Source organism: Ambystoma mexicanum, chromosome 3p, assembly GCF_040938575.1.
Source record: "Ambystoma mexicanum isolate Mex_15411 chromosome 3p, UKY_AmexF1_1, whole genome shotgun sequence".
Lineage (NCBI taxonomy): Eukaryota > Metazoa > Chordata > Amphibia > Caudata > Ambystomatidae > Ambystoma > Ambystoma mexicanum.
Genome location: NC_090925.1, coordinates 121872456 through 121900382, shown reverse-complemented (window position 1 = coordinate 121900382; position 27927 = coordinate 121872456). Strand labels below are relative to the sequence as shown.

At 47.6% G+C, this 27927-nt stretch overlaps 1 protein-coding gene across 3 annotated transcripts in view; it reads right to left on the bottom strand.

Moving 5' to 3' along the window:
• Positions 1 to 27927, bottom strand: part of LOC138580144 (natural killer cells antigen CD94-like) — a 139117-nt gene that overhangs the window by 53084 nt on the left and 58106 nt on the right. For 2 of the 3 annotated variants that reach the window (XM_069650466.1, XM_069650464.1), the window contains exons 2-3: positions 26718 to 26807; positions 272 to 421 (exon numbers count right to left, since the gene is read on the bottom strand). In XM_069650466.1, the coding sequence (XP_069506567.1) occupies positions 272 to 421; positions 26718 to 26748 (181 nt within the window). In that variant the 5' untranslated portion in view covers positions 26749 to 26807. The remainder of the gene's footprint in view (positions 1 to 271; positions 422 to 26717; positions 26808 to 27927) is intronic. The other variant, XM_069650465.1, reaches the window with a different exon arrangement.

Here is a 27927-nt window from a genome sequence, read left to right as displayed (position 1 = left end):
AGGTGTTTTATTTTTGGGGCACTAGGCATAAATATGTGGACATTGAGGGTGTGGTGGTGAGGGCTCTTGTCTGTGCACCCCACAACCCAACTACATTAAGCAGATTGGGTTCCTGGCACAGGGGTCCCCTCTGCTCCCCGGTTGGAAGAGGGTAAAAGAATGGGGAGGTCGCTATTTCTGCAGTCTTTCCTTTAGTATGAGCTATTGTGGCATGAAACCATTGAGTGGGCACCACCGAGTTAAAATCTTGATATTTAGATCATAAAAGTACCAATAGGATCAGGTTGAGGGTCTTCACCGGTTCTGTCGCACAAGTCGTTCTCGAACTCCTCCAAAGCCTCCCGGAGCCTGGTGGGGAGGATGTCTCCGGGCTCCTTCAATGCTTCCAGGGTGCTGTTGCACTGCCAGGTGGGCTTCAGACCTGTGGATGAAGCGGAGGGGAGGATGAAGTGAGCACAGCATTAAAGTCTAACCAAAAAGGGGAACATTTCTCTGTGGTTGTTATCCTCAAACATCTCCATATAGATCATTTTTAAAGTGATGGACAGGATAGATCCTGGAAGCACACCACAAGGCAAGGGTATGGAGGGGGCCTAGATGACCCCTCATCAAAGGCATGAGGTCTGTTGGAAACAAATTCATCAATCCAACCGAAGACCCTCATCCCCAAACGCACGCGTGCAGCTAGAATATATAGAATTGTCTCATGGTCAACCATGTTGAAAGCGGCCGAACGTTCTAATAACATAAGCAAATAAATATATATATGTTATTCTCATTGTTGCTTGGCAAATTTGCCTTTAACGAAGGTCAATTCGCATATATTCTCAATATCGCACACAATAAAAGTTCAAATTCATCTTTAAAACAGTAGCAATCCAAAATCAACAGTTATTATTTCCACTACTTCAAACACTACACATGACTTCATTTAATGCAAGCGATGCTAAAACCCATGTATTTCATTATAAAACACATCCAATTCCATAAAAAGATAAAATATGAATCCTCTTCTAGTTCCAGTCCTTTTACGAATCCCAGCACCTCAATAACTAATGACGTCCTTCTTCCTGCAAGACAGGCTAGCCACAATGTTTCCCTCCCCCACTCTAAATCCAAAATATTTCCATTCTCTCTTATCCTCCGGATATCATCAGTGGCCTCAATGGTAGCTGTTTTGATTCTGTGTTGTGCATGAAAGGCAGATGTATACAGTCACCACAGGGGGCGCTGCTACATATGAGCCAGCATTCGAGTAGGCAAAGCCTTTTCCAATACATTCTGCAAAAAGGGCAGGCCAGCTCAAAACTGCTGTGTCAAGGGATGCTTTCTTCAGGAGCGGTAAGATTAGAGCGGTTTTAAGGTAATCTGGAAAAGAGCTCTGAGACTAGGACGCATTTGACAAAAAGTAGAGGTGGATACAAAGCTTCACTAGGAAGGCTCTTTAAAAAAACTGCCTGGAAAGTTATTGTGGAGTAGAGGAATTCTGGTACCCAGTTCCTCACAAACCAGTTTAGTAAAAAAACATTAGTAGCCTTACTTTTCACTTACAGGAAAAGGGGGAGTAGTGATTGTGATGGTGTTCACAAAGTGCCAAACCATCTTACATATAGTTAACCGCTGGTGAGATTTGTTGACTGTAAAACATGGCTTTAGTTTCAGGAAAAAAAGTTTCTCTACAAGCCACTCTGAAATGTGTAGGTTGGTCAGGGCCACATTGCAATTGGTTTTAGGACAATATTTTTTCCAAAAGAAGCAATTGTCATTTGCTCGAAGTCAGCCCTTGGGAATACCAGGGACACAACCTTCCCTGAAGCCATTTGGTTATTCTACAATGCACTGTCCAAGATGGCCAACCCATCCTCGTGTGGAGGAGCCACACATTTTGTGATTGGGCAGCCTTTCCTGCCAAGGCCCACATCTAGCACCCTGTCTGTGCCTGTCCGGGCTGGAAAAGACTTGGGGACCCTTTTTCCCTTTTTCCATACAAAGCATGGAGCAGCCGGCAGGTGATCAGCCTGTTACACCACAAACTTGGACAAAACTCACTGCACCCTTCACATTGCCAATGAGTAATGACTGAGCATTGGAACAGAGGTACACTGTGTTGTGCCCCATTTTTTAAATCAGATTTAGATTTGTTTTTATTCCATCTGTGCACATCCGACATTTCACTGTGTTGTGCCTCCATTTCTAAAATCGAATTTAGGTGGGTTTTTATTGCATCTGGGCACCTCCTGCATTTCACGTTGTTGTGCCTCAATTGTTAAAATCCAATTTTGGTGTGTTTGTTATTCCATCTGTGCACCTCTTGCATTTGTTGTTCCTCCATTTTTACGTCTCCTACTAGGCCTCCTGCTGAGTTTAGCTAGAACTTTACTGTGCAGCCACTTTCTTTCCTGTCCAAACCTCTACTGACCTATGGCTCTCTCCATTTCTCATATATTCTCTAATTGCTACACTATAACCTATCCCCCCACTCTCACAAAGTCTGGTAGGAAAAAGTACAAAAAAGACATCTTGAGTGCAAACCCTGGACTTCCCATCGCAAACACCTATGTCTGCGCTTCCTCTAGAGAGGTTTTCACTGATATCCTCTTCTCTGTCCCCTCTCCAGATCTATAGATCCCCCCATCTCATCTCTACTCTCTTTCCCTCCACATGTTCTACCATTAACGGTGGCACCAAGTGGGTAGTCATTTTGGCTGCTGCTTCATTAATGTCTATCACACTGGCACAATCCTGGTTCAGGGTCCACAACCCAACCTCCTCCTCTTTGACCGGATCCTGCCCTCTTTAATCAACTTCCTCCCTTCTCCTGCATCTCTGCCTTCTACTCTCTCTCCCCCTGCTGTGACTGATGCACCACGCCCCTGTACATCACCTCAGAAAACCTTAAGAGGCACAGTCCTCCTCCACCTGGCAACGTCCGCTCAGCCAACAAACACTTTGCTGACATTCTGTCTCCTTCTTGAAGACAGTGATCTCGACATTCTCGCTCTTACCGAGACATGGTTCAATGCCAGCTCAGTCACTGCTTTTGACTTCCTCCTCCCTGAAGGCTTCAAGATCATCTAAAAGCCTCAACATCACTGCAATGGGGGGTGGGAGGGTTGGATGGATTGCCCTAATCTTCCCAGAGTGGGTGCCTGCTTCAATCTTACCTACCCAGCTCTACTCTTCCTTTGAAAGCCTGGTTTGCAAGTTGGTCATCTCTCCCATCTCCACCCTGATCATTGCCACCAGTTACTGGCATCCAGGCACCACCACCCTGTTCCTCTATGAATGGGCTGACTTCTGCTCTTCCTTAATCTCATCCACTTCCAACCTCCTCCGCCTGGGTGACTTCAACATCCAATTGGACTGCCCGGGCTCTGCATCCATGCTCTTGACTGAGCTTTGCATCTTGCGTTCCCTCTCCAATCTCCCCTCTGGGCCAACTCACTCATCTGGACACACTCTGTACGCCCCATACACTCTGACCTCTTTCTCTCCCCCCCACTAGTCACCCCTCTCTCCTAGTCTGGCCATTCTCTCCTCTCCTCCCACTTGAGTCCCCTTGGCCCCCTGACAGCCCCCCAAAAGTCCCACCAACCTTGTTCGCTAACATCCGCCCGATGAAACGAGTGTCTGTGGCTGCCTTTGCTTCCACCTTCATCCCCCCTGACCCTCCCACCTCTGACTTCACCTCTGACTCTGCCCTCAGCAACCTCCACCTTTCCATCACCAATACTCTTGACACTCTTGGCCCAGTCATGAGGATCTGCATGAAACCTGCCCCTAAGCATAACACCTGGTACAACACCGAACTTGCGGCCCTGAAACGCAAGTGCAGGGCAGCAGAATGGAAGTGGCAAACCTCAGGCTCATCCTCTGACAAACTGGCCTGCCGCCTGCTTCAAAGACAATACAGACTCTCCATCCATGCCAAGAAAAGATCCCACATACAAGCACAGGTCTCTAGTGCATCCAACAACATGGCAGAACTTTTCAAGATCTGCAGGAACTAGCCAGCCCTTTCTCAGTCTCCTGCTCCCCTTCTCCCGCCCAGTCCCTCACCATTGCACTGGCCTCACACTTTGCCTCCAAAACCCAGGACATCCTTATAACCCTTGCTACACTCCCTTATAACGCATCCCACACCCCCTCACCTCCATCCCCCCTCCCTCCTCCGTACTCCTTCTCCTCCTTCACCCCGTCACACCTGAAGAAGTTACCAGAGTTGTCTGCTCCATGAAGGCCTCTTCTAAGCAGGTTTTCTGCTGCTCATCCAGAACCATCAAGGATAACATTGGCTCTCTTGCCCATGCTCTCGCTGATTTCTGCAATCACTCTTTTGTCAGAGGATCTTTACCCTCCTCCCTTAAGCACTCCCTTGCGCGCCCACTCCTGATCCTACCTGTCCTGCCAACTACCACCCTATTTCCATCACCCCCTTCCTGGGGAAACTGCTGGAGAAGTTGGTTCTCCAACTCAAATCACACAGTGAACTTGTTGGTGGTCTCCACGACCATCCATCTGAATTTCAAGCATCCATAGGCACAGAAACTGCTCTTCTGAACACCCGTGAAGAATTTCTTGCATCTCTGGACTCCAACTCCCCAGCTATCCTTATCCTTCTCAATCTCTCCTATGCCTTTGACACAGTCACCCATTCCATCCTCATACAAAGGCTCCACGATACCCTTGGTATCTCAGAACGGGCACTGGACTGGCTAACATCCTTCATTACTGACTGCTCTTCCCAAGTCATCCTGGAACTTTCTCCTCTCCTACTTCCCTCTCCACCTGTGGTGTCCCCCAGGGTTCTATCCTCTGCCCCTGACTCTTGAACATTTACCTTACTCTGCTTGCACACCTCATCTCCTCCTTCTCTTCCAACTTCCAGTGTTACGCAGACGACATACAGCTTTTCTTCAGACTACCTGCAGACCCTCCTTCACTCTCCATCATCCCTGACTGCCTATCTTCCATCAAGTCCTGGTGCACCGCCAATGATCTCTGCCTCAACACCTGTAAAACTGAGTTCCTTCCCATCGGGACCCCTGCTCCCTCCTACTTCCCTTCACTCTGGCCTTCGTCTTTGGGTTCTCTGCCTGTGCCCTCTTCTGAAGCCAGAAACCTTGGAGTCATCTTTGACTCCTCTCTCTCCTTCCTCCCTCACACTCAGGACATTGCCAAGAAGTGTCACTTTCAGCTCTTCCGTCTCAAAGGAATTCTCCCTTTTCTCCCTTTCCCCCAGAGGGTCAATGTGACCCAAGCCCTGGTTCTCTCTAGGCTTGACTACTGCAATAGACTCCTCCTGAATCTACCATCTTCCACTCTGCGACCCCTACAATTAATCCAGAATAGGGCAGCGAGATGTATCCTTGGCCTTTATCCAAGGGACCGCATCTTTCCTGCACTAAAAAGTCTTCACTGGGTCCCAGTTGCCGCACAGATTAAATTCGAATCCCTCTGCATCATCCACAAGGCGCTCGGGGCCCGGGGACCACACTATCTTCAACTTTATCTTACTAAATGTTCCTCCTCTAGACCACTACAATTCTCCTCTGGCTCTAACTCTCCGTGTGCAAAGCATTTTGCTAAACAGAGGGCAGATGGTCATTCGCTGTCCTCCTATGGAACATCCTCCCCCTCCGTCTGCACCTTGAGCAGGATCTTCTTAAATTCTGGAAGCTCCTTAAGACTCTCCTCTTTACCTCCTCCCTCCATTCTTCTCTCCCCTGCTAATCCCACAGTTGCTGCAATTGGTGTCCTGGGCCTTTATGCATCCTCTGGGCCCTGACCTTCCGCACCCAATCGGCCCAGCTCCTGTCTGTCTGCACTTACACTTACACCCTCCGCCCTGGTGGCTCGCACTTACACCCCGAGCGGCTCCAGGCCGTGTAGCACTCAACATTCCTAGCACTTCCTCTGTCGCTCACTCATGAGCTCAGACTCCACAGCACTGATCCCCTGACTTCTTCCTTGCTGCACTTGCACGTTCTGAATACTTACAAGGCATAGTAGGTTTGTCCTGCCTCCCCCCCACTGCTCTTATATATTGTGTTTTTAATGTACTTTAATGTATTTCAAACTCCTGCTCCCTCCCTTGCAAACAATAAAATAAATAAATAAAGGTTTGTATTTATTAATCTTTTTAACCGCTTAAATGCAGAGCTTTAAGCAAGTCTATGCAAAAAGGACAGGCATACTCGTCCTTAGCACTTAAGCGGCAGTGGAACATTTCCCTCGACTAATTCTGAAACTGCATCATCTATCAAGCAGGGAATTGATTGGCGACGGCCTACTTACGTCTGTAATCCTCAAAACCTCCTGAAACTCCCGCCGAACTTTTGAAAAATCATGTTTCAGGGTTTTAGATCATTTTGGCTGATCAAAACTTAAAGATTTGAAAATGAATCATATAAAGGCGAGTCAAATCTATATGGACAACAGAAACTCAAAGGTCCAAGGAAGCTACGATGAGGTCAAGTGAATTAGCTTTTACATGGGCAGGAACGGTGATCAATTGGAATACATTAGAGTTCTGCAAAATCAAAAAAGAAATTCTGATCTAGACTGGACGGTCACAGATTTGGGAATATATATATTTTTTTAACCATCTTTTTATTGCCATTTGTTTGACAAAATAACAATCGATTGAGATCAAATTATTGGTGCATGCTTGGTTATGAGAAGAGTTCTTAATGCACACCCAATACTACATTACGCTTAGAGCTGAACCAGAGGAAAATAACAGATGTGATTACTGTGTCCAGTTTGTTATTGACTTCGGCTATGGACCTCACCATATTTAATTAAATATAGAGAGCCAATGTCAGAACTTTTATCAGAAAGTGGAGGGCCTGATCTTAAATGGTTTAGACACGTCAGTCCCCAATTGATTGCAATGGGCCTTGAAGATCTATGGCACAATCTGCACCATATAAACTTGTGATCGAAGCTGATTTTCTATCAGGCGCTTGACGCCACATTACGAAACCAGGAACCCATCGCCAGCTGCCAGTCTAACATGAAAGCTGCATACTGGAATATGAAACTGGACTTTGGGTAGGAAATGTGCTTAGATTACATTTCCCCACGTGATGCGTTGTCACTATATATACAATTTCGCCTGGGTGCCTTACCACTATGTGCATTACAGTTGTCATGGCACATGAGCTGTACAGATCTGTGCCCTTCTTATCTGGATGCTAAAGAGGACATCATTCATTTTCTCTTCTTTTGTCCACAGTATAGAGGTACAAAGGCCTGTCATCTTAAATCCCTAATCCAGACCTTTTCTGTGCAACACCTCAAAGCCGATTTATCTTCATCTAAGCACTCCTCTAGTGATCCAATTATCTAGTGGTATGTGTGGTTTCCACCTACACAGGGCACGGATGATTAGAAAACACCACAGTTCACCTAATGTCTCAACCCACCCCTTTATTACGATAGCAAGTTGCAGTCTACTTATATTAAACTAACAAGCAACACTCCCAAAGGCACCTTAGGATGGGAAGTAGGTTTTCCCATAAAAATTGTATTAACAATGATTTTATGGTTTTTACCTAGGCGTTGTAATCCTATTCTGTGATCAAAGGCACAGGCACTTTGCACGTTTCTGTTTTGCATATCAACATCCATTACAATGATCCTGGGGAGAATGATGACCCCATGGGCTGTTGCCCATGGGCTGTTGCCATTATATTTGCACAATAAGCATTAGCACCTTAAACAAGCAAATGCATAGTAGCAAAGAGCGGTGACACCCCTCATTAATGCCTTGGCACATCTCAAAGGAGCCACATTCCCGAACTCTCGGGGTGGCCACCCAAAGTGGAAGAGAGTTCCTGTTGCTGTGCCTGATTACGCCTCAATAAGATTGGTTGAATATTTTAATGTATACCTGTATGGTTTTAATGTTGATGTTTAAATAATTACCTTCATGGCGATTGGCTGAATAAAGCTATTACTGACCGACTGGCTATTCATTCCTAGTCTTTTATTGACCTTAAGTTGAGGAATCACCAGGAAAGACCTCTACTGACCTGTCCAGGAGAGCCCTCTGAGTTGCTGAGATGCAGGCACGTGAAATCTCCTCCGAATATGTGCACTGTTCTGATTTATCAAACCAGTCAGCTGTATAGAGAGGCTCATAAAAGTGTCGACACTCCTCCCCCTTGTTGGCTTCATCACAGACCTTCTCGCCATTTTCTCTCCTACTCATGTGTATGAATGTTTTATTTTTAGCTTTAGATATATTTGCCAACAGAGAACTGGGTTTATTCCCATGTACATATGACCTCTTTTAGCCCGTAATAAAGCCCGTTCTGTCTTATCACTTGTGAGCGTGTTAAACTGACCCTGTGCCCCAGCCAATTTTCGGTAAGTGTGGATCAAATCATCCCACTTGCATTTATTTTCTAAATGAGCAATCTCTTTCCAGAGTTGCTGCTCAGTCAACCCTCACAACCGTTTAGGCTAGGCGGATCACTGGATTACTTTCCCCCCGAACCACTGTTTTCCTAGCATCCCACTTGATGTGCAGAGAGATCTCTGGGGCATATTTAAATTCCCATTATTCCTGCATATGCTGCTCAAGATCAGTATGTCCATACTTGTCTCTCAGAATGTATTCTTATAACCGTGGTCCTCTCTCTATCTCTCTTACTAACCCTGTGTTCTGTAATTACAATCAGGGATACATGCTTCAGCAGAACTGTCACCCCGGTGGTGATTTGTTGTAATCAGGTGACCATTTGAGGGGAAAGAGAAATAAAATGTGTCCGTGAATAGGAGCGATCCACGTGGGAAAAGAATATATAGCCCCAACTTTGTGGATCTAGTTGAGTCCATGCCCAGCCCCATCAGCCTTTTTTTTAAAAACCTTTAGTTATTACTCCAGCGCCAACATAGATATGGATCATCTGTAGTGGGGCCAGTAACTACATTAAACGCCCCTGCATAGATAATCTACACTTTATATCGCTCTTCTCCAGTAGGTTAAGAAAGTTCATCAGAAATTAATCTATTCCCTGGTTATAGTTATGACATGTGCATTACTAGCCACGTTATTCATGTCACAGTTTGAGAATGTTGTCCAACAATTATTTTTTATTTGTTATTGGTGTGTTGTAGCTTGCAAAAAACTTTTCACACATACAGACATAGTAAGACACGTACACTTTCTTCTCAATTATAAAACAATATTAACACATTCATAATTATACACCTATATTTATATAAATCAGTATCTGAAATGGCTTTTCATCTAATCACAGATCTAATTCTATTTATATTCAAAACCAATATTATAAACACAGCTTTCTCAGTTCAGACTGAAATGCACCAGGGTGAGAATAAATGAGACTAATCTTAGTAAATGTATTGTGTTTAAATATTTTATAACAGCAATATTTAACGAGACTTCATTGCCAGAAAGAGCTCTATACCAAAGATATTCCATAGTTAGCTAGTCTACAGTATAAACACATTTGTTAAACAACCTATTACTTCATTTGTTTAAGGCAACACAACCTGTTATCAGGTGTTGTAGGCTTTCTGGTTGCACATGCACCTTGCAGAACTGGCAATACTCTATCCCTGCAGTTTCAATGCCTCTTAGTTTATTCATTTCCCCAGTTGGTAATAAATCTGAAGAGGATACATTGTGTGCGCCAATAAGCATCAGGGAATTTAACTAAATATTCAGGTAATGCATCTAAGCCTCTAATATCCATGATCAGATGGGTATGAAGTTTATATAAAGAAATGTTTTCTTGTGATTCGCACCAATCCATTTGAAACAGTATTTTCTTTTCTTCCATGGCATTAGAGACCAAAGTGTCAGTGTTAGAGTCAATCTGTTTCAGTATTCTTTTCCAGTCATTAACGACACTTGAAAGAGGATCGCTACCATTTGTTCTCATCATAGTGTTAAACTCCTGATATTGGGTCTCCTCTCCAGGAGAAACACACTTATAGGAACGTGAATATAAAGAATAAACTATCTAGTGGAAATATACATAGATGATATCCTGGTGCTACGGAAAGGTTCTGCAGAAGAACTAACAACCTTCAATCTAGAGCTCAATAATAATTTTGGAATGTAATCAGTGAAGGTATATGATCAGAAAAGTATTACCTGTCTTGATTTGAAAATAGTTGCAGAAAATAACTATTTAGACACAAAGATGTTCATAAATCGATATGAAACAAACAATTTTACATGCCAAGAGTGCACATAAACAAAGCAGTAATTGAAAATACCCCAAAAGTAGAAGTTCTTCAAGCTAAAGGAATCTGCGGTACTGATTTAGAGTGTCACAGGGCAGCAGATTTGATGACACTAGATTTCTGGAAAGAGGATGTAGCCTAAATAAGGTATTGGAGGCTAGATGTAAAGTTGAACAATTGTCACTTGATAAACTTCTCGAAGGACATCCAATAAAGAATATGAAAACAATGTGTTTATTGCTAAATAACCTTAATTTAGTTAAAATCCTACGTAAGCAATGGAGTGCACTATTAAAAGACAAATAAATACATCTGTTTCTGGAAGACCATCAGAAAATAATTAATAAAAAATCTGTAAAGTTACATAATAAGATAAGTCCTACTTTTGTATGCACAGATATGTCAGAGGGTACATGGCTTAGCAGACCATGCTTTTACTAGTGTAAGGAATGTAAAGCCTGTGATTATGCATTGGATAAGACTAAGGAAATTATGTTTCCCAATGTACCAATGACTATAATCAAACCCTTCATGAACAGTAACAGAAAGTATGTGGTATATGGAATCAAACTATATCTATAACAAATATTCCATTGGTAGCACAGTAAGGAAATTGAAAGAATGGATATGAGCATTTAAGGGGAATAAGAAACAAAGATCAGAGGCAGCCATTAAGTGTGCATTGGGAAAACGAATGCAGTGAATTGACTACCACAAATTTGCAATGTTTAGCCTTGGAATGGATCAGACCCTTGGAAAGAAAGACTAACAGACAATCTGAACTAAGGCGAAGAGAAGCCACCTGGATACATTATATGAGAGGCATAGTTATTGGGCTCAGTCATAACCATGAGCAGTATGATTTGCTGTAACAAAAATGTGTTTGCATCATCTGACTTCAGTATATTCATTTTCTGGAATAACGTTTCAATTTAACAATTCATAGGTTGTATAATAGTGACGCTGTATATTCACATGCATTTATTATTACTTTTCCTTGTAAATCGTTCCTCATATTCAATATTGTGAAGTGTGAGCATTGTGCACTAAATCATTGATCAAAAGTTTAGCATAAGAAATGTAAGAACAAAATGTGTACCTAAATGGTCAGGTTTTCCAGGTAATTCATAGAATCCAGCGCACAAGTGGCGTACGCGGCTGGCACACAGTGTGTGCGTGCGACAGTCTGCGCCAGCCGCGTGCGCTAGAATCCATTTCCGCGCACAGCGTATTCATGGATTTCAACATCCAAAACCAGCCGTGGCGCAGAGTGGCGCAGCGACCCTGCAGCAGCGCCAGTTACGCCCCCAACCCCTCCCCGTGCGCCATGCACAGAGCACAAATCCCGTACATGGCGGACAGGCCATTGGACCAGCATACAGCCCCCCCAACCACGAAAACGCCTGTAAAAATCCCCACGCACCCCTCCGAATACATGTACACCCCGGCGCGGGGAGTTTCACACGCGATTGGACCTGTGCGAGCGGGATACGTGTATTTCGGGGGTGCGCGGGAAGTTTCACACGCGGTTGGCCCTGTGCGAGCGGGGTACATGTATTTCGGGGGTGCGTGGGAAGTTTCACACGCGATTGGCCCTGTGCTAGCGTGGTACGTGTATTTCAGGGGTTCACGGGAATTTACACATGCAATTGGCCCTGTGCGAGTGTGGTACGTGTATTTCGGGGTGCACGGGAAGTTTCACATGCGATTGGCCCTGTGCAAGCGTGGTACGTGTATTTCATGGGTGTGCAGGAAGTTTCACACGTGTTTGTGCGAGCAGGGTATGTGTATTTCATGGGTGCGCAGGAGGTTTCACATGCGATTGGCCCTGTGCGAGTGGGGTACGTGTATTTCGGGGGTGCGCGGGAAGTTTCACAAGCGATTGGCCCTGTGCGAGCGGTGTACGTGTATTACTGGGGTTCGCGGGATGTTTAACACAAGATTTTGCTGTCAGAGCGGGGTACGTGTATTTCGGGGGTGCGCGTGAAGTTTCACACGTGATTTCGCTGTCAGAGCGGGGTACGTGTATTTCAGGAGTGTGCGTGAAGTTTCACACGCAATTTCGCTGTCAGAGCGGGGTACGTGTATCCAGTGGGGTGCGCGGGGAGTCCCACATGTGAATTGGCAGTGTGGGTCCTCCCAGGTGTCCCCTCTACCCCCTCCACGGCCCTTGCAGGCAGCCCACACCACAGGGGACTACCCTGCACCCCTGGTCATGTCCCTCAGGAAGCCCATCCACCATGGGCATGCCCCCCAGCCAAGCCACATGTCACCTTGCAATATGATCACCAACTCATGTCCCCCTGCACCCCCACCCCCCAGCAGTGAAAGGCACCTGCCAGCAGACCCCCACTCATGTCCCCCTGCACCCCACCCCCCAGCAGTGAGGGGCACCTGCCAGCATGCCCCCACTCTTGTCACCCAGCACCCCCACACCCCAGCAATGAGGGGCACCTGCCAGCAGGCCCACACTCATGTCCCCCTGCACCCTATCCCACAGCAGTGAGGGGCACCTGCCAGCAGGCCCCCACTCATGTCCCACTCATGTCCCCCAGCACCCCCACACCCCAGCAGTGAGGGGCACCTGCCAGCAGGCCCCCACTCATGTCCCCCTGCACCCCCACCCCCAGCAGTGAGGGGCACCTGCCAGCAGGCCCCCACTCATGTCCCCCCAACATGTCAACATGACCCACAATCATGGCCCTCATGGCCACCAAAATCCCACTGCACGCCACCCCTGCCCAAATAACCAACCAAGCATAACATACACCCCACATTGAAATGCCCATTACATGATACAACCCAAATGGCATGTATGTACATCAACACATGTCCGTCACACACACAATCACACAATGGGTGCCAGTGAATGTGAAAACCCACATTGTGACATGTATGAAACCAATGAGAAAATACCACACATTGAAGTACGGGAACAAATGTATTGAACAAAAAATGCGGTGAAAGAAAATCCAAAGACCAAACAATGTACATAAGGAAAACAATGCAGAATGTCACATAAGGATAAAAAAAGGAAATCAGAATCCAAAATATATGAAATCAAAAATGTTTCCAAAGTCTCCTTCCAACAATGCAAATCCAAACAGAAATGAAAAAGTAAAATCCATTGCTCCATGGAAAATTCAAAAAAGAAAATGCAGACAAATCCACACTCCAACTATTTACAAGGATGAAATCCTGGGTTCATGAGCCCAACTGTCCAAACGAAACCTACAAAACTACACTAATGAAGAACTATATACAAAAATGTGGGGTATTGTCCAAGCGCCTTAAACAAAAATGAAAACCAAAATGAAACCTAACACTAACTAACTAACTAACTATTTACAATGGCAGTGGGCTAGTCCGACGGCTCACTTTTTGATGTCCCGGGCCAGGGCATCATCGAACTCCCGCTCAATGTCCTGGAGGCGGTCCTCTTCCATGGCCCCAAGGGTTCGCAGGAACGATGACATGTTGCCCTCCAACTCCCTGCGAATTGCCTCGAGGCACTCGGCCCGCCGCAGTGCCCTCCGCATGGAGTTCTCCGCCCTGACCATTGTGAGCCGTGCCTCTTCCACCCGCTGCCGCTCCGCATCTATTGCGTGGCCCAACCACTGCCACACGGAAGACACTTGCAATCCTGGGTCCTCCTGCCCTCTGGCCAATGCCTGCCCATCCGATGTTGAAGGCCCCGTGCCATCATTGCTCCCACCATGTTGCTGCTGCTGCTGTGCCTGTGCCTGCGCCCTGGCTCTTGCTGCCTGCACGTCCTCCTCGGCTGGGGTGCAGTTGTCATGGTGACCACCCCTGCTGGACGTCCGACTCCCGACTGTGGCAGGGATGTGTCCTCCACCAGCCTGGCCGCCTGGTCAGAGGCAGCTCCACAGGGTACCCAGGTGATACATGGGTGGGAAGATGGCATGGAGGATGACTGGCGCGTAGGGGGTTCAGGTGAGTAGGGGGTCGCAAGAAGGTCCAGCACACGAGGAAATCCACCACTGGTGACCCGTCCCAGTAGGTCAATGCAGTCAAAGAGGCATCCGAGATGACGTGCAGTGTCTTCACGAAAACACTGCAGGTCACCTTGCATGCCCCATTGACGCAACGCTATCCCAGCCAGGACAGACTCAACCCGGTCCCGGATAGCCACATCCGCAGGGAGAGGAAGGCCAGTTGTTATGCGCCCATCCCCTCCCTGAAAAAGAGTCTGGACGTAGGCATCCCCGCTGGTGCCGGATGATGCAGTCACAGGATCAGGGCAGGATTACACACAGGCACCTCCAGGGCGGCCTGTGCTGCCTCCTGTCCCTGCCCCTGCACCACTGGCACCAGTGGAATCCCCACCTCCAGACCCTGTGTGTCCCTTCCACGGCCTCCTCCTCCTCCAAACCCCCCACCAACCTGGATGACTCCATGCCATCTTCCTCCGTCAGACCCTGTGGGGTCTCAGCTGCCCCTTCTGCTGCCGAGGAGTCCATCTCCAACCTCCGCCTCTTGGACCTACCCTCAGCAGCTGCGGCCTGGGACGCGGCACCAGACTTCTCACTCCAGGAAGAGATGACAATATGGGAGGGGAGCCGAGCCTTGCGTCTCCGGCTGGTGGTGCGATCCCTGCCGCTTTGCTCCACAGCACCCTCTCCGCCCTCTTCATCAGTTGACGCTGCAGACAGGGAGAGATAGAACACAGGCATCAGGGCACTGTACAATGGACTGATACACACATGACAGTTGCACATGAGTGGCAGTGTCAAACTTCAGACATGGCATCACACTCCCTAACACACATGTCATTTCTACTCACACACATGAGCAATTCCACAGCAATATTGCACCAGGCAGCACCACCCATACACATACAACAGCATCTGCATCCGAAGGTAAGCCTGACGTCACATGAAACACGGGGAGTACACAACACATGCACACACACCAACACACTTACATGCATGTGTACATGTCCACCAACTGTCAGAGTGATGAGATCGCCATCCATGTCACATCTGGCATTCAGCCTTCTACATGTGAGTCCAACATGCATCCATGTTGCATCACAGTTGCACACTGGTCAAATACACACACATGCACATGCACACAGTGCAGATACATGCAGCTGGAACCAACATCCATGTATGACACCGCAACCATGCCAACGTCCATACACAGTAATTCAAATATGTGTGCTCCCCCATCTGCATTTGGCCTGCATGCTTATCCACACATACACCATCCATGTGTCTCACACATGAGAGGACTCGCATGTGTCAGCCTCACGCACCTGTACATACACATCCATACATGGCCCTACAGAAACACATGTGCAACCTGCACACTACTGGCACACCACGACATGCACAGCGTCCAACCAGTATGCATGTACACTTACCGCTCGACTCCAGACGGGTCTGCCTCTCAAGGACCTGAGCGTGGAGCGCTGGGCTTATGTGTTCCAGGACCCTCATTTGGTGGTCGGACAGGTGGCCCCGGCGCCCCTTGGCATCCGCTGCCTTCAAGAGGCGCTAGGCCTTGTCGAGGGTCCTGGACCTGAAGTCTTCCCAGCGCTTCTTGACATGTTTTATTTTGCGGACTGCCGACCCCTCTTCGTTGATTGCAGTCACAATGTCCATCCAGATCCTGGTCCATCCTTCATAGTCGGCGCTCGAACCTCCAAAGAGGGCATCATTCTGCCCCAGGACTTGCCCCACCAGGACACCAACTTCCCTGGCACTGAAGCTGGTGGCCCTCTGCCTATCAGGCAGGGGGTTGCCAGTGATGCCAGATGGTGTTGTGCCCGACATGGCAACCCCAGAGGCAGGTGTGGGTGGGCAACTGGGTGCTGGGGCTGGGCTGTGGAGCGATGGTATCCCATTCGTGAGTCTTCAGTTCCAGTCGGGGTGGTCACAGCAACTTCACCCCTGGCTGACGTGCAGGCAGCAAATAATAGGGCACGTGGGCAGCAAGCAGGCAGCAGCAGATGGCAGGTGGGAGCGTGCTCAGGGCTCTTGGGGGCAGTAATTCGGCCTTCTGGGCAGCAGCGTGGTCTTCTGTGTGTTGTCGCATGGCCATCTTGGTACGGAGTGATTTGGCACGTGAAAAAATTGCACGTCAGCGTGTAATTCGAGGAAAGTGCCTTAGCGCGTAAGCGCGTCTGTGACGTTACGCGCACGAGTGTTTCCCTCGTGACGGGTGCATAGTGAATCAGCACGTGAATACACCGCACATACGCAAATTCATTGGACCAAAGGCCCTTTAGCGCGTAAGCGCATCTGCGAAGTGACGCGCAAGGGCGTTTCCCTCAACACGGGTGCATGTTCATCGTACACGTGCAAAAACTGCACGTCCGAGTGTCAGCTCGTGTAATTGGAGGAAAGGGCTTTAGCGCGTACACGCGCAAGTGACGTTGTACGTGTGGGCCGGTTTAAAAGGTACGTGTAGGATGCCATTTACTTGTACGTGCTTTTCGTGAATGCGAGTGGGTGAATTTTGTACTTCTTGTCGGTTCACAAGCGATTACTTCACAGCGTTTCAAGTTCGTACTCCCTGTTACCTCTGATAGCGTTCAATTTTTTTGTTGTGCTTGTTTCCTCAAACAGCGTTCACTTCTTCTTTTGTCCTGTTTCCTCAGACAGCGTACAATTCTTCTTTTGGCGGGGGTGTTGTGTTTTCCAGGCATACGGTGAGTCACGCACGTATTTACCAACTGTGCTTGCCCCGTGTATCACGTACCCCTTCAGAGGTCATTGTAGGCTGCGTGTATTACGCGTACGCTTATTTTTGTGTTTCTGGTTGCCACAGCGTAGTGCGGGTTCATTTTTCCATGCGCGTGGTCTACGAGGGGTTGCGTGCACGTTCATTTTTGTTTTCGGGGTGCCTGTGCATTGCGTGACCCGTCATCTTCCCCCAGGGGTCACAGACAGCCTTGTTAGAGCATTAGGGTACGAATTCCATCTAGTACCCTACCTCTTTCACCCCCAATTGCCCAGGACAATAGTTTACTGCTATTCCCATACTCACAGCAACATCAGTGCCATGGTTGGGAGGCGCCCAAGCGGTAAGGGAGGCAAAGGTGGCCGACCCTCAAAAGGTGGGCGTGGTGGGCGCGGTAGGGGACGTGGCCAGGATTTGCAGGGTGCTCTTAGACCCCCATGTGTGGAGGACCAATCAGGGACACCCATGCCCCACCCCCCCATGGTTGTGGGAAACGTAGCTGACACCATCCCAGCCCATTGTATCACCTGAACCGGCACAGGAAGACTCCTAGGCTGACTTCCAGGTCAGCAAGTCTAAGCCATGTGTGGCGGTGCAAGTTGGTGTCACCAGGCCATGTGGATCTGGGGCAGCAATGTCATCTGCTGCCCCAAGTAGGCAGGGTGGGGAGGCTGCACCTCCACCCTAGCTCTGAGTCTCCCAGCCAGGACAGTGTCGGTCCAGGTGCATCAAACCAACGTTGCCCCTGCCAACATCACCCTGCAGCCAATGCCTGCACCAAGACCTATGGTCATTGTGCCTTTGCACACTCCTAGTACACAGTCCACCGGCGCTTCTGCCCCTACTGACCAGAGCAGCGTAAGCCACTCAGGATCCGCACCACCTTTGAAAAAGAAGAAGAAGGGTGCTCTGGCACTACAGGCTGAGACCCCAGACACGGCTACACACTCCGGCACGTCAAGGAAGCCTAGCTTTAATGACGCCGAACTTGATGCACTTGTGGCCTATGTGTCGGCACATAGCCACGAAATGGTGGTGACTGCAGGGTGCAAGACCACACTGGCAGACCATCGTGGACCACATTAGTGCCCTTGGATTTGTGAGGCGCACAGCTGATGATTGCTACAAGCGGTGGAATGACCTGAAACGCAGAACAAAGAACAAGCTGGCCTCAAATCATGCCTCTACTCTGGTGACTGGTGGTGGGTCTCCACCAGAGGACAACCAACTCACTGAACATGAGTCTGTTGCTGGAACCTTCGTCACAGAGGAACAGATCCAAGGTGTGGGAGACCTACCTGATTACGACGCATTGTCCGGTGAGTGCCCATGCATGTGTGTGTAATCCATGTGTATGTTGTTTGGGTGACGGGTTCTGATTGAGTGCCAGGTGAGGGTGTGTACTCCAGAGTGGTATGGGTCACCCATGTCCTTCCTCCAATACATTCACGTGCCTTGGATTTGGGTATGACAGTATTCCCTTCTGCCCACAGTAGCCAATTAGAGCCACATTACTGCAGTTGCCCTTGAACTGTCATCTTCCAACAACATTGTTCTGAATTTTTCAGTGTTCATTCAGGCTGATTGTTTCAATTCTCCCATTTTTGCTACTCATTTTTCAGCCCTAATGCCACATATGTGACATGCTTCTGTCATTGATTACACCACAAATTGGGCCACATTTGTTACCTGGTTATGTGAATGATTAGACCATTCAGGCCGATGGAGTATTGGCCTGCTCACATTTATTTTTAGGGCCTGTTTGCATGTGGAACATGATAGTTGTTTCCTGTCATGTTAAAGTGACCAACCATTGGTGTGTACATCTGCCTGCCATCACTGTATTATTGTGCACTGGATGTGTTGCAGTGTGTGGCACATGCATATTTTGCCACACTATTTAGGATTTTTCATCTCATCATGTCCATCTCACATGGATGGGTGACAGTACTCATTCACTGACATATCGCTGTAGTTGTCTAATGTACCATGGCTATGCTAAATGCCATCTGTGTGTTGGCATGTGTCATGTATGTGTATTGGACATGCCATTCACAGGCTAATGTGTGATGTCAGTGCTACCCACCATGCAGCAAGTGTGTTGCTTTTCCATCTTGGTGTCCTCAGTGTCTGCTTTTTGCCTCCCCTTCCAACTCATTGACAGTGCTTGCATGCAAGGGTTATAGTCATGTGGGACATATGAATCATGTACAGGATCTCTGTCTTGTCAGGCTTATATGTGTGCTATTGTGCTCATGCCTGTTTCCATTTGTTGCATTTCATGTTTTTGCAGGTGATGACGCACTTGATGCTGGTGAGGTTGAGGAGATGGTGCAGACCCAGGAGGGTTCTCAGCCACGACCGGGCACCAGTGGAGGACGTGGTGTGGTAGTGGGTGAAAACCTTTTGTTACTGCAGACCATACTGTCCAGGGGTGTCTCTTGGTGTACCTCCCCAGACCTCTATTCAGGTGCTGAATCGGATGATGAGCCTTATGTGCTGTCGCAGGTGAGTGCTTCTGGCAGGGATTCTGTTCTGTCCAACACACCTGCACTAGGGGTAGAACCCTCTATGGGGATGGTAGTGTTGGTAGGTCTGCCTTTGGCGGTAACGGATGCAGGGTCACACTCCACAACATCTGATCCTGTTCCTGGGCCAGCAGATCAGAGGGGGAATGCAGTCCTGAAGCCTCAGGCAGTGCCAGCACAGCAAGGTGCAGATCGCCTTGCCCCAAACAGGTGTGGTGCCCGCCAAAATGGTGGCCGTGCGCCACCAGGCAATACTGTATGGGAAAACTCCATGTACGGTATGGCAACCCAACAGGCAGCATCAGTTGAAATGATGGCTCAGGCAATGGAGAGGGTGGCCACTTCCATTATCCCCCCTGAAAGGCAGATGGAGCAACAACAGCAGGCAACAGACTCCATTTGCCAATAACACAGGGAAGACATGTTGGCGTCCAACAGGGACCGACGGGCGGCACTGGAGACTCAGGCAACCCGTGAGGTGCTGCATGGGGATCTCCACACTATCATCCTCCAGATTCAGACCTTCCAGACCCGCATGCTTGCTGCCATGGAGGACCATACCAGGGCTTTGCTTGGGCTGCCTCCCATTGCACCACCACCTCCTGATGCAGCAGCAGAGGGTGATGAGACCGACAGCAGTTCTCCCACAATGGCATAGCCGTGCAGGCCATGAGCCAATGGAGGTATTTTTTTTTTTGCAACATCCACGCAGGTGGGTGTTGGTGTGCACCCTGTCCTCGAACCTCCTGGGTGGCCTCCCCCCTGACCCCCACATGGGCATTTTTTTTATTTTTTTTTATTTTTTTTACAGTGTGTTGCCTTCTGTGGCTCCCGTGGGCATCCACTGTGTATTCCGGCTGGGCACATGCAGGCTTGTCCTGAGTTTGGGTTAGATGCTTGGGTTCGTGACACCCACACCCCTCCTGCTTCCCATTTCCATGGGCTTGCAAATGGTGTGACCAAGTGACAGTGACTTACACGGTGACATTGGGCTCCCATGAGCTGTGTGGGCAGTCTGTAGTCAATACTGTGTGGACATCCCTAGTGGGTATTGTTGTTGTATTGAACACTGCATGGTGTATTGTGCATCCATGTCTTCCACAAAATTCGCAGGTACCTTCTTCATGTCTTCACAAGGCCGTCTCCTTTGCAGATGGAGTTCATGTTGTATGCAGTACACTGACACATTTGCGTGGCAGCAACACTCTGCAGTTGGAAGAGGTGGATGTGATGGCTTATTCAGGTTGTAAGACTACCACTACTTTCACTTTGTACTGTCATGTTTTTGCAATGTTTCAAGCTGTGTTGCTGTATTGTGTTGGTGGTAAGTATTTGGTCATGTGTGCTGTTTGTTATTGATTACTGGGAGCATATTGTCTGTGGGCTGTTTCCATTTGGGACAGTGCACTTTGTGACACTTGTGTCAGGTCTTGTGCATTGCTTTGTTTGCTTTCACATTGCATGACATGCCATGGTGTGTTGGGTGGCGGAGAGGGGGAGGGGTTGGGTGACATGGCGCTATTTTCATGTTGTATTTTGCTAGGGGGTAGTCATTCATGGAGCATGAATGTATGTCTTTTAGTGACACAGCATCGGTTGTCTTCCGGTAGGTAGGGATGCACACTATGTAACACTTCCAGGTGACCAATCTCAGGCTGGTATGGTTGTGACAGTTAACTGTCCCTTATGTCATCATCATTGATTGTCAGCTGGTATGTGCCAGGGCTGTGTGCACTCCACAGGGGTGTTATTTTAGGTGAAGTAATTAGCCACCAGCTGCGTACGGGCTGCCTCACCACGTGCCCTTTCCCCTCCCATGCGCAGCGGCCGTGCATGTGGTTGGGGATGTGGGGGCACCACCATGTCCACCGACAGGCCCCGGCGTGTTGCAACTTTGTGCAGGACACATGCTGCCACTATGATCCTGCACACTACTGGGGGAGCATTTAGCAGCTTCCCACCAGAACGGTCAAGGGAGCGAAAGCGTGACTTGAGCACTCCGAATGTGTGCTCCACTATGCCCCGGGTTGCAATATGGGCTGTGTTGTATCTTACCTCGGGTGGTGTGGTGGGGTTCCGAATTGGCGTCATGATGTGGGTGCTCAGAGGGTAGGCACTGTCCCCTGAGGAGGTGATGATGGGTATCATTAGTGGGGTTCTGACATTACTGAGTATCTGACATGCATGCATGTGCAGTGGCATTTATACTCACCAAGCAGCCATGTATTGCCATGCCACCCAGCTTCTAAGTCCCGGTTTAGGGTTGACATTCTGTATATAAAACTGTCATGGGTGGACTCTGGATAGTTGGCATATACCAAGGTGATGATTCCCTTGGCATCACATACTACCTGCACGTTGATGGAATGGCAGTGCTTGCGGTTTCTATAGATGTGCTCTGATGCCCTCGGCGGACGTAGAGCCACATGGGTGCAATCAATGGCACCTAGCATTTTGGGGAAGTGTGCCACCCCGTAAAAATCCTGGACAACAGCCTGCCTTTCTGCAGGTGTTCTGGGCAGGTATATGTGCCTGCGGACTGATGGCCATGCAGTCATGATGGCCAAGACATGGTGTAGGCAGCGTGACTGCATAGCCTGTGCCCCCCCCCCCACTATGGCACTTTTCCCCTGAAATGACCCCGTAGCCAAGAAGTACAGTACATTGAGCACCTTTTCCAAGGGGCTCAGTGCTTGGGAGCACAGGGTGGGTGATGTGAGGTCATCCTCCCACTCACTCACCAGGTCGAGTATTATGTGAGGTGGAAACCTGTACCTCCCATACACCTTGTCATCAGGCATCCCAAAAAGGCAGGTCCTGGGTGAAAAAATTCTGGCCCTGACTATCCACTCCTTTTATGCTGCGCGGGTCCGCTTACGCCTGCTTCCTGCTAGCATACGTGTTTCCGGATTAGCACATCTTTTTTGACGCACGCGTTAGCCCTGTCCGTTTCCATGAATACGTGTTGTAAGCGCGCATGTGGGCGTTCCGTGCATTTGCCTCCTGTACTTCCCCCGTAACGCCCACATTTTCATGCGTTGTTCCCCATTCCGCGTGTTAAACCCTGTGTTCTGCCTACTTTTGTTGTGTGTGGCGCACTATGTGCGCTTTCGCTGTGCGCTTAGCGCATGCTGTTTGGTGAAGAGTGCGCCCGCTTGCGCCACGCAGGATTTCAGCACACATCCATGGATTTACACGCGCACGGACTTCCATGAATCTTCGCTGCGATTTTCGCACTTACGCTGTGATTCGCACGCTTTCGCAGAAATTTTCAGTGCACATTAATTCCATTAATCGGCCTGTTTATCTTTATATAATAACTCAAACCAAGCAAATAAAAGCAATGTTAACATTACGGTCATCGATTATGTGCCTGGCAGGACATTATACCTTTTGATCAACAATTAGTAAGAGGATACTACCAATTGACAAAGCAAGTGGATTAGTTGTTTTAAAAAGTTAATCCTTCCAACCCTAAAAATAATTATTTTTAATCTCTATCTCTCTCTATTTATAAAGCAGAACATCTGTTGGTTTGTTTCTTATACAATTCCACACCAATCTGCACCAAATTTTGCACAGTTACCCATTAGGACCTTCGGGACATTATTGGCTCCATGACATTTGAACACCCCAACCTTTTGCCGGATATTAGCTCCTTCACACATGAGACGGTTGCCTGAATTCGGCGCAACATCAATGTGTCATATAAGGACCGGAGAAAGGCTGATTTTAAGCATCTTAACGCGAGGAACAAAACTCAAAGGACTCTGAAAACGACATTTCAAGGCTCTAGGATGCACTATTTGCAAGATATTTGCACTGCAATGCACTGCAACACACTGCACCACGCCAGGGTGAGGCGACAGGTTGGGAGAACGCACAGAATGTCCCAGTATGCTTCAGCACACCAACTCTCGCCTCCCCTCCACATCTGCTCTCGGGTATGTCAGCCAGCCACACGCACCCATTGTCAGGGCAGTTTGCTGCAGAGTGCAAAGCACATCAAGCAATAAGCGACTCGGAACAGGGACCTACAGGATCATTGATTTTCAGCAATTGACTGGTGTCATCATATCTGCCTACAGAACCTGTGCAGAGTACAAGTACTTTTTGGTAGTTACATATACGCCATACCAAAATTAACCTTTATTATTAGCTTGCTCAGGAAATATCAGCTCCACAGATGTCAAGAATTAGCCATAAGTAGTAGGACGCTTTATAATTAACATTAATAAGAAGGAATGTAAGAAGGAATGTTCATAACGAGGTAAACAAAGTGATGTGGTCTCATGATGTCATTGGGCCTCATTACGAGGTAGGCTATTAGCGCCATGGCTACCCCCTTACCGCATTCCGGGTCCGTGTTCCCGGAATAGGGATTTACCGGGTCATTCCGACCTTGGAGGACCCGGTAAGTCCCCATTCCGGAAACCATTCCCCATTCCGATTCGAGCCCCCATAGGGCTCAACGGGAATGGGGATGGAGCTAATAACAGGCCTGCTATTAGCGGGCATTTTTTAACGGGTCCCTTCCATAACGCCTGGCAAAACCAGGCATTGAGGAAGGGACCCGCTAAGGGACCTGAGAATAGGGTGGCAAGGGATTACCGGCACCGGTGTCCTTACCAGTGCCGTAAATCCCTTACCGCCCACCTCGTAATGAGGCCCATTGTGTATTGTAACAAGAGAATGTCATAGCATGTCATAGCATACAAGACTTTCACATGGAGAACACCACGGCAGCGTCTTTTCTATTGCATCTACAACCTCATATCCACTTAATCACATTTTAAACAAGTAGTTCGACAACATAGTTGCTGTGGGCAAAGCGAAAGAGCATGGGGGGCGCAATAGGCGTAGTATTCACATAGTACGCATGTAGCATTCAATAAGAAGGAAAGAGGGCGATCGTAGTGTTAAGACACGCGGACGCCGGACAGTGGAGGGGTCGGTCGCAGGAAGGACCCGTAATGAAGCCTAAATAGTAAGTGTATTTTTGGAGGACCAAAGAGTGAGCCATTGTGGCTTTGCTCAGATATGTAATCAAAATAGGGTCTCCTTATTTATTTCAAGGGATTGTTTGTATTGGAACGCGGGGACCTCTGCACTGAAAAACATCCATATGGAGTCGATATCGTTAGGTGAGAGCATAGATGCCGAACAAACAAGCATGGTGGTATGATGTGCACAATTGACCAACAAAGAATGCCGACGAATGCCCATATGATTTGATACATGAAATAATAGACAGAATAAAGGGCCTAACTCACTCAAGTGTGGAAAACCTGTCGCATGGTATTATAAATGGAATGATTTCACTAATTCTAACACAGTGAATTGACTTAAATTTGATAAGAGTCATCAGCATTAACACATTTATTTACCACGTACTACCCGATCCACAGGCTGCACTCGGCACATCCAAATAAACGAGCATGATATCTCGTGCACAAATATCAACGGGCACCTTTGCTCCGGGTCCTCTTTGACGGAACTTACTTTATCAATACTTATCATGAGTAGAAACTATTTTGGCTCCTTCCGCACGCCACACATGGAGTAGTTTTCGAATTGAGACTCTGATGTGGACAGCATTTACACTGATGCATGCAAGGGGTACAATCCATCAGTGGGTAAGTAATGAGGGTTGTTAGAAAGATGTGGCTTCAGGCCCTGGAGGGCACAGGCGGGCCCTATCCAAGCCCCACGATAATAATGACATGCAGATGTGCGCTCATGATCTCTAGCAATGATAGTCAGTGTTCTGTTCATCATCATCTACTAAATAAGAAAATGAAATCATTCTAATTGAGTTTTTAAAAGAATCGCTTTGCCCTAATCAGAATTTAGGCATGCTTTTGCTACCAAGAAGCCAGAAATGTCAAGGTCATGTTAACCTTGTACTCAAGCGTATTAAACTTACTATTTACTAATAGACTCTGCCGGTGTAAACAATGTTTCGAATGAAAAATCAATAATGTGTTAGACTCATACATGTTTTTATGTATGTATGTTTCCTCCTATCCCCATCTTCCTCCCTCATCATCTGACTGGCGTCATGCACCAATGAATTACTTTTCCTTTTTACTTTTTAGTATAATGGGTTTTTCTATACTCATCATGGAAAAATGTCAACGTGATGATGTAATGTGTTTGTTCATGGATTTTCTTTATACCTAAAGACACAGAATTTGTTAACTTGCCTTGATAAAGACCGCATAGAGCGAAACACGTGTTGGCACACCGGAAAAAACAGTAAAATAGAAAATAAATCTTTATCTGTCCTACATTGTTGTAATCTTTCATTGCAAGCAATTGATTTCAAGCTGTCTATTCCTATATCAGCGCATTAATTCTGGCACTTTGTTGTTATTCTAATATCACACGAGCCAGGGGTTAGCATAGTTGTACCACAGTCTGTAGCTGATAAGCACAACATCCACAACACAGCTGTCAATAAGCCACAGCACCTGTAACCCCTGGTAAACCCTCCATTGCACATTTAGATAGAATCTGCACTGTCACCAGACCTGTAGGGAGGTCACAGCTCCCTTCAGGGATGAGGGAAAGAGCACATCCCTAGATCTGGACCCTCACTTGCCTTGTTTTATACATATTTTTATAATAAAAGTGGCCAACCTACTGCTTTAATCACGTGACGGATTGAGGCTCTTGTCACACCTGGAATCATTGCCACACCTGGCTTTGTTTCTGCCAAAAGGGGGCTTCTAATGTGGATTTAAAAAAAAACTGTTTAGGGTAAAACCTTCTTTTTTGTTATGGGGGGGGCTATCTCATGACGGAACCAGTAACACAGAAAGGGAGCCGTGCCCACCCCACCCTTAACACCTCGAGGTTAACTATCCAGCCACAACCCAGAAGGGGTATCAATTCGCCCATCAATGAGGTCAGTAATGAAGAGCAAAATAATTAAGAGAATAGTCATGAACATATTTTGAACACATATTGAACACGTCCATATATATAAAAAGCTATGTCAATCAATTAGATAGCACATCCTATCCAAGGGGTGTTGATGTGATGCTTACTGTTGTATTCATCAATACACAACATGAAAGTGTGGTTAGTAACCATGTGACAAATACTGTGTACTTTGTGGCTGGATACCTAACCGTGAGGTGTTACGGGTGGGGTAGCCTGGGCTCGGCTACCTTTCTGTGACTCTAATGTGGATTGACAGCCGCGCAGCTCAATCTTTAGCCCACAGTGTGCTCTTCGTTTTTCACTTACCAAAAATGAGCAGTGAGGCTACCTCCGCCATCTTCAGGAAGAACAAGAGGACCAATAGGAAAGCGTAGAGAGCCCAGGCGCAGGGTTGACCTGATGGAGAGAGTGCACAACCATTCAGAATTATAAAGCATGCTGTACCACTAAACACCACAGACACAAATGAAAGCCATCCCAACAGGCTACACAGGCTGTGTGGGCTGCAATCTCAGAACTATATGTATAACATGGTGACTGGACCAAAATATGAGACAATCGGTGCTCCGGCCAATGCCGCTCTGGCTTAATCATGAGACGACAATACTAAGACATGAACACTGCGGAAGGCTGTCATTAAAGCGTGCCATGCCTTTCAATACTTGTTAAAATGTAGTCATATTGAATTAAGCATAAGAAACATAAACATGTTTAGATAAATTAAAAAGTGTCACTTTAATTTCTTTGCAAGGCGTTGATAAGAGCAGTGTGAACCAGAACTAAGGGTATTCAGCGGTCTGTAAGGCCACGTCCTTAGTGTAGTAAAGCTGACCCTGGGCTTTAGTGAATATCTACTCTGCAGGTATGTAGAGTGTAGAACATTTCTTGCAATGTGTGGAGCAGGGACACTAGCTGAGTTGAGAGAATGGCTCTTGAAGGTAAGCTACGTTTACCTGCAGATGCGGGAGCGCTCACTTAGTTGTACGTGCAGAAAACAATGTATTTGTTTCCTGCTCACCTGGCAAATGGGAGGGAAAGCGGGGGGCCATGCACAGTTGTCCATGAGCCGACAGGACACCGGGGCGGTGAGCGCTATGTGGGTGAGATAAATATGCACGGTCTCCCCTCGTGTGAATGCAATGCGCCGGATCAGAGGCGGGAGAAAGAAGCTGCAATCACAACCCAGCAACGCTTCAACGCTATGGGTTTTCCCTGCAGGCTTACTTAGTGTCAAGCATGCCGTGCGTTGTCAGGAGTGGGAGGCACATGACAATTACACGGATGCCTTTTAATTTAATTACATTCTCTGCCACGGCTGTGAAAAGGGATCTGTGATTCACATTCCAGAGTTATCACTCAGTCAGGTAATGTGTTCTTATGTTGAACAAATGTAGAATGATGTAAACAGTGTTTGAGTATGTATTAAGTCACCCCTAGTTGCCAAGTGCCCTCCTGCTATGTGTGGCACTGGCAACTGCAGCCAGTACTGGTTTTTCAGCTGACAGCTTTTTCCATC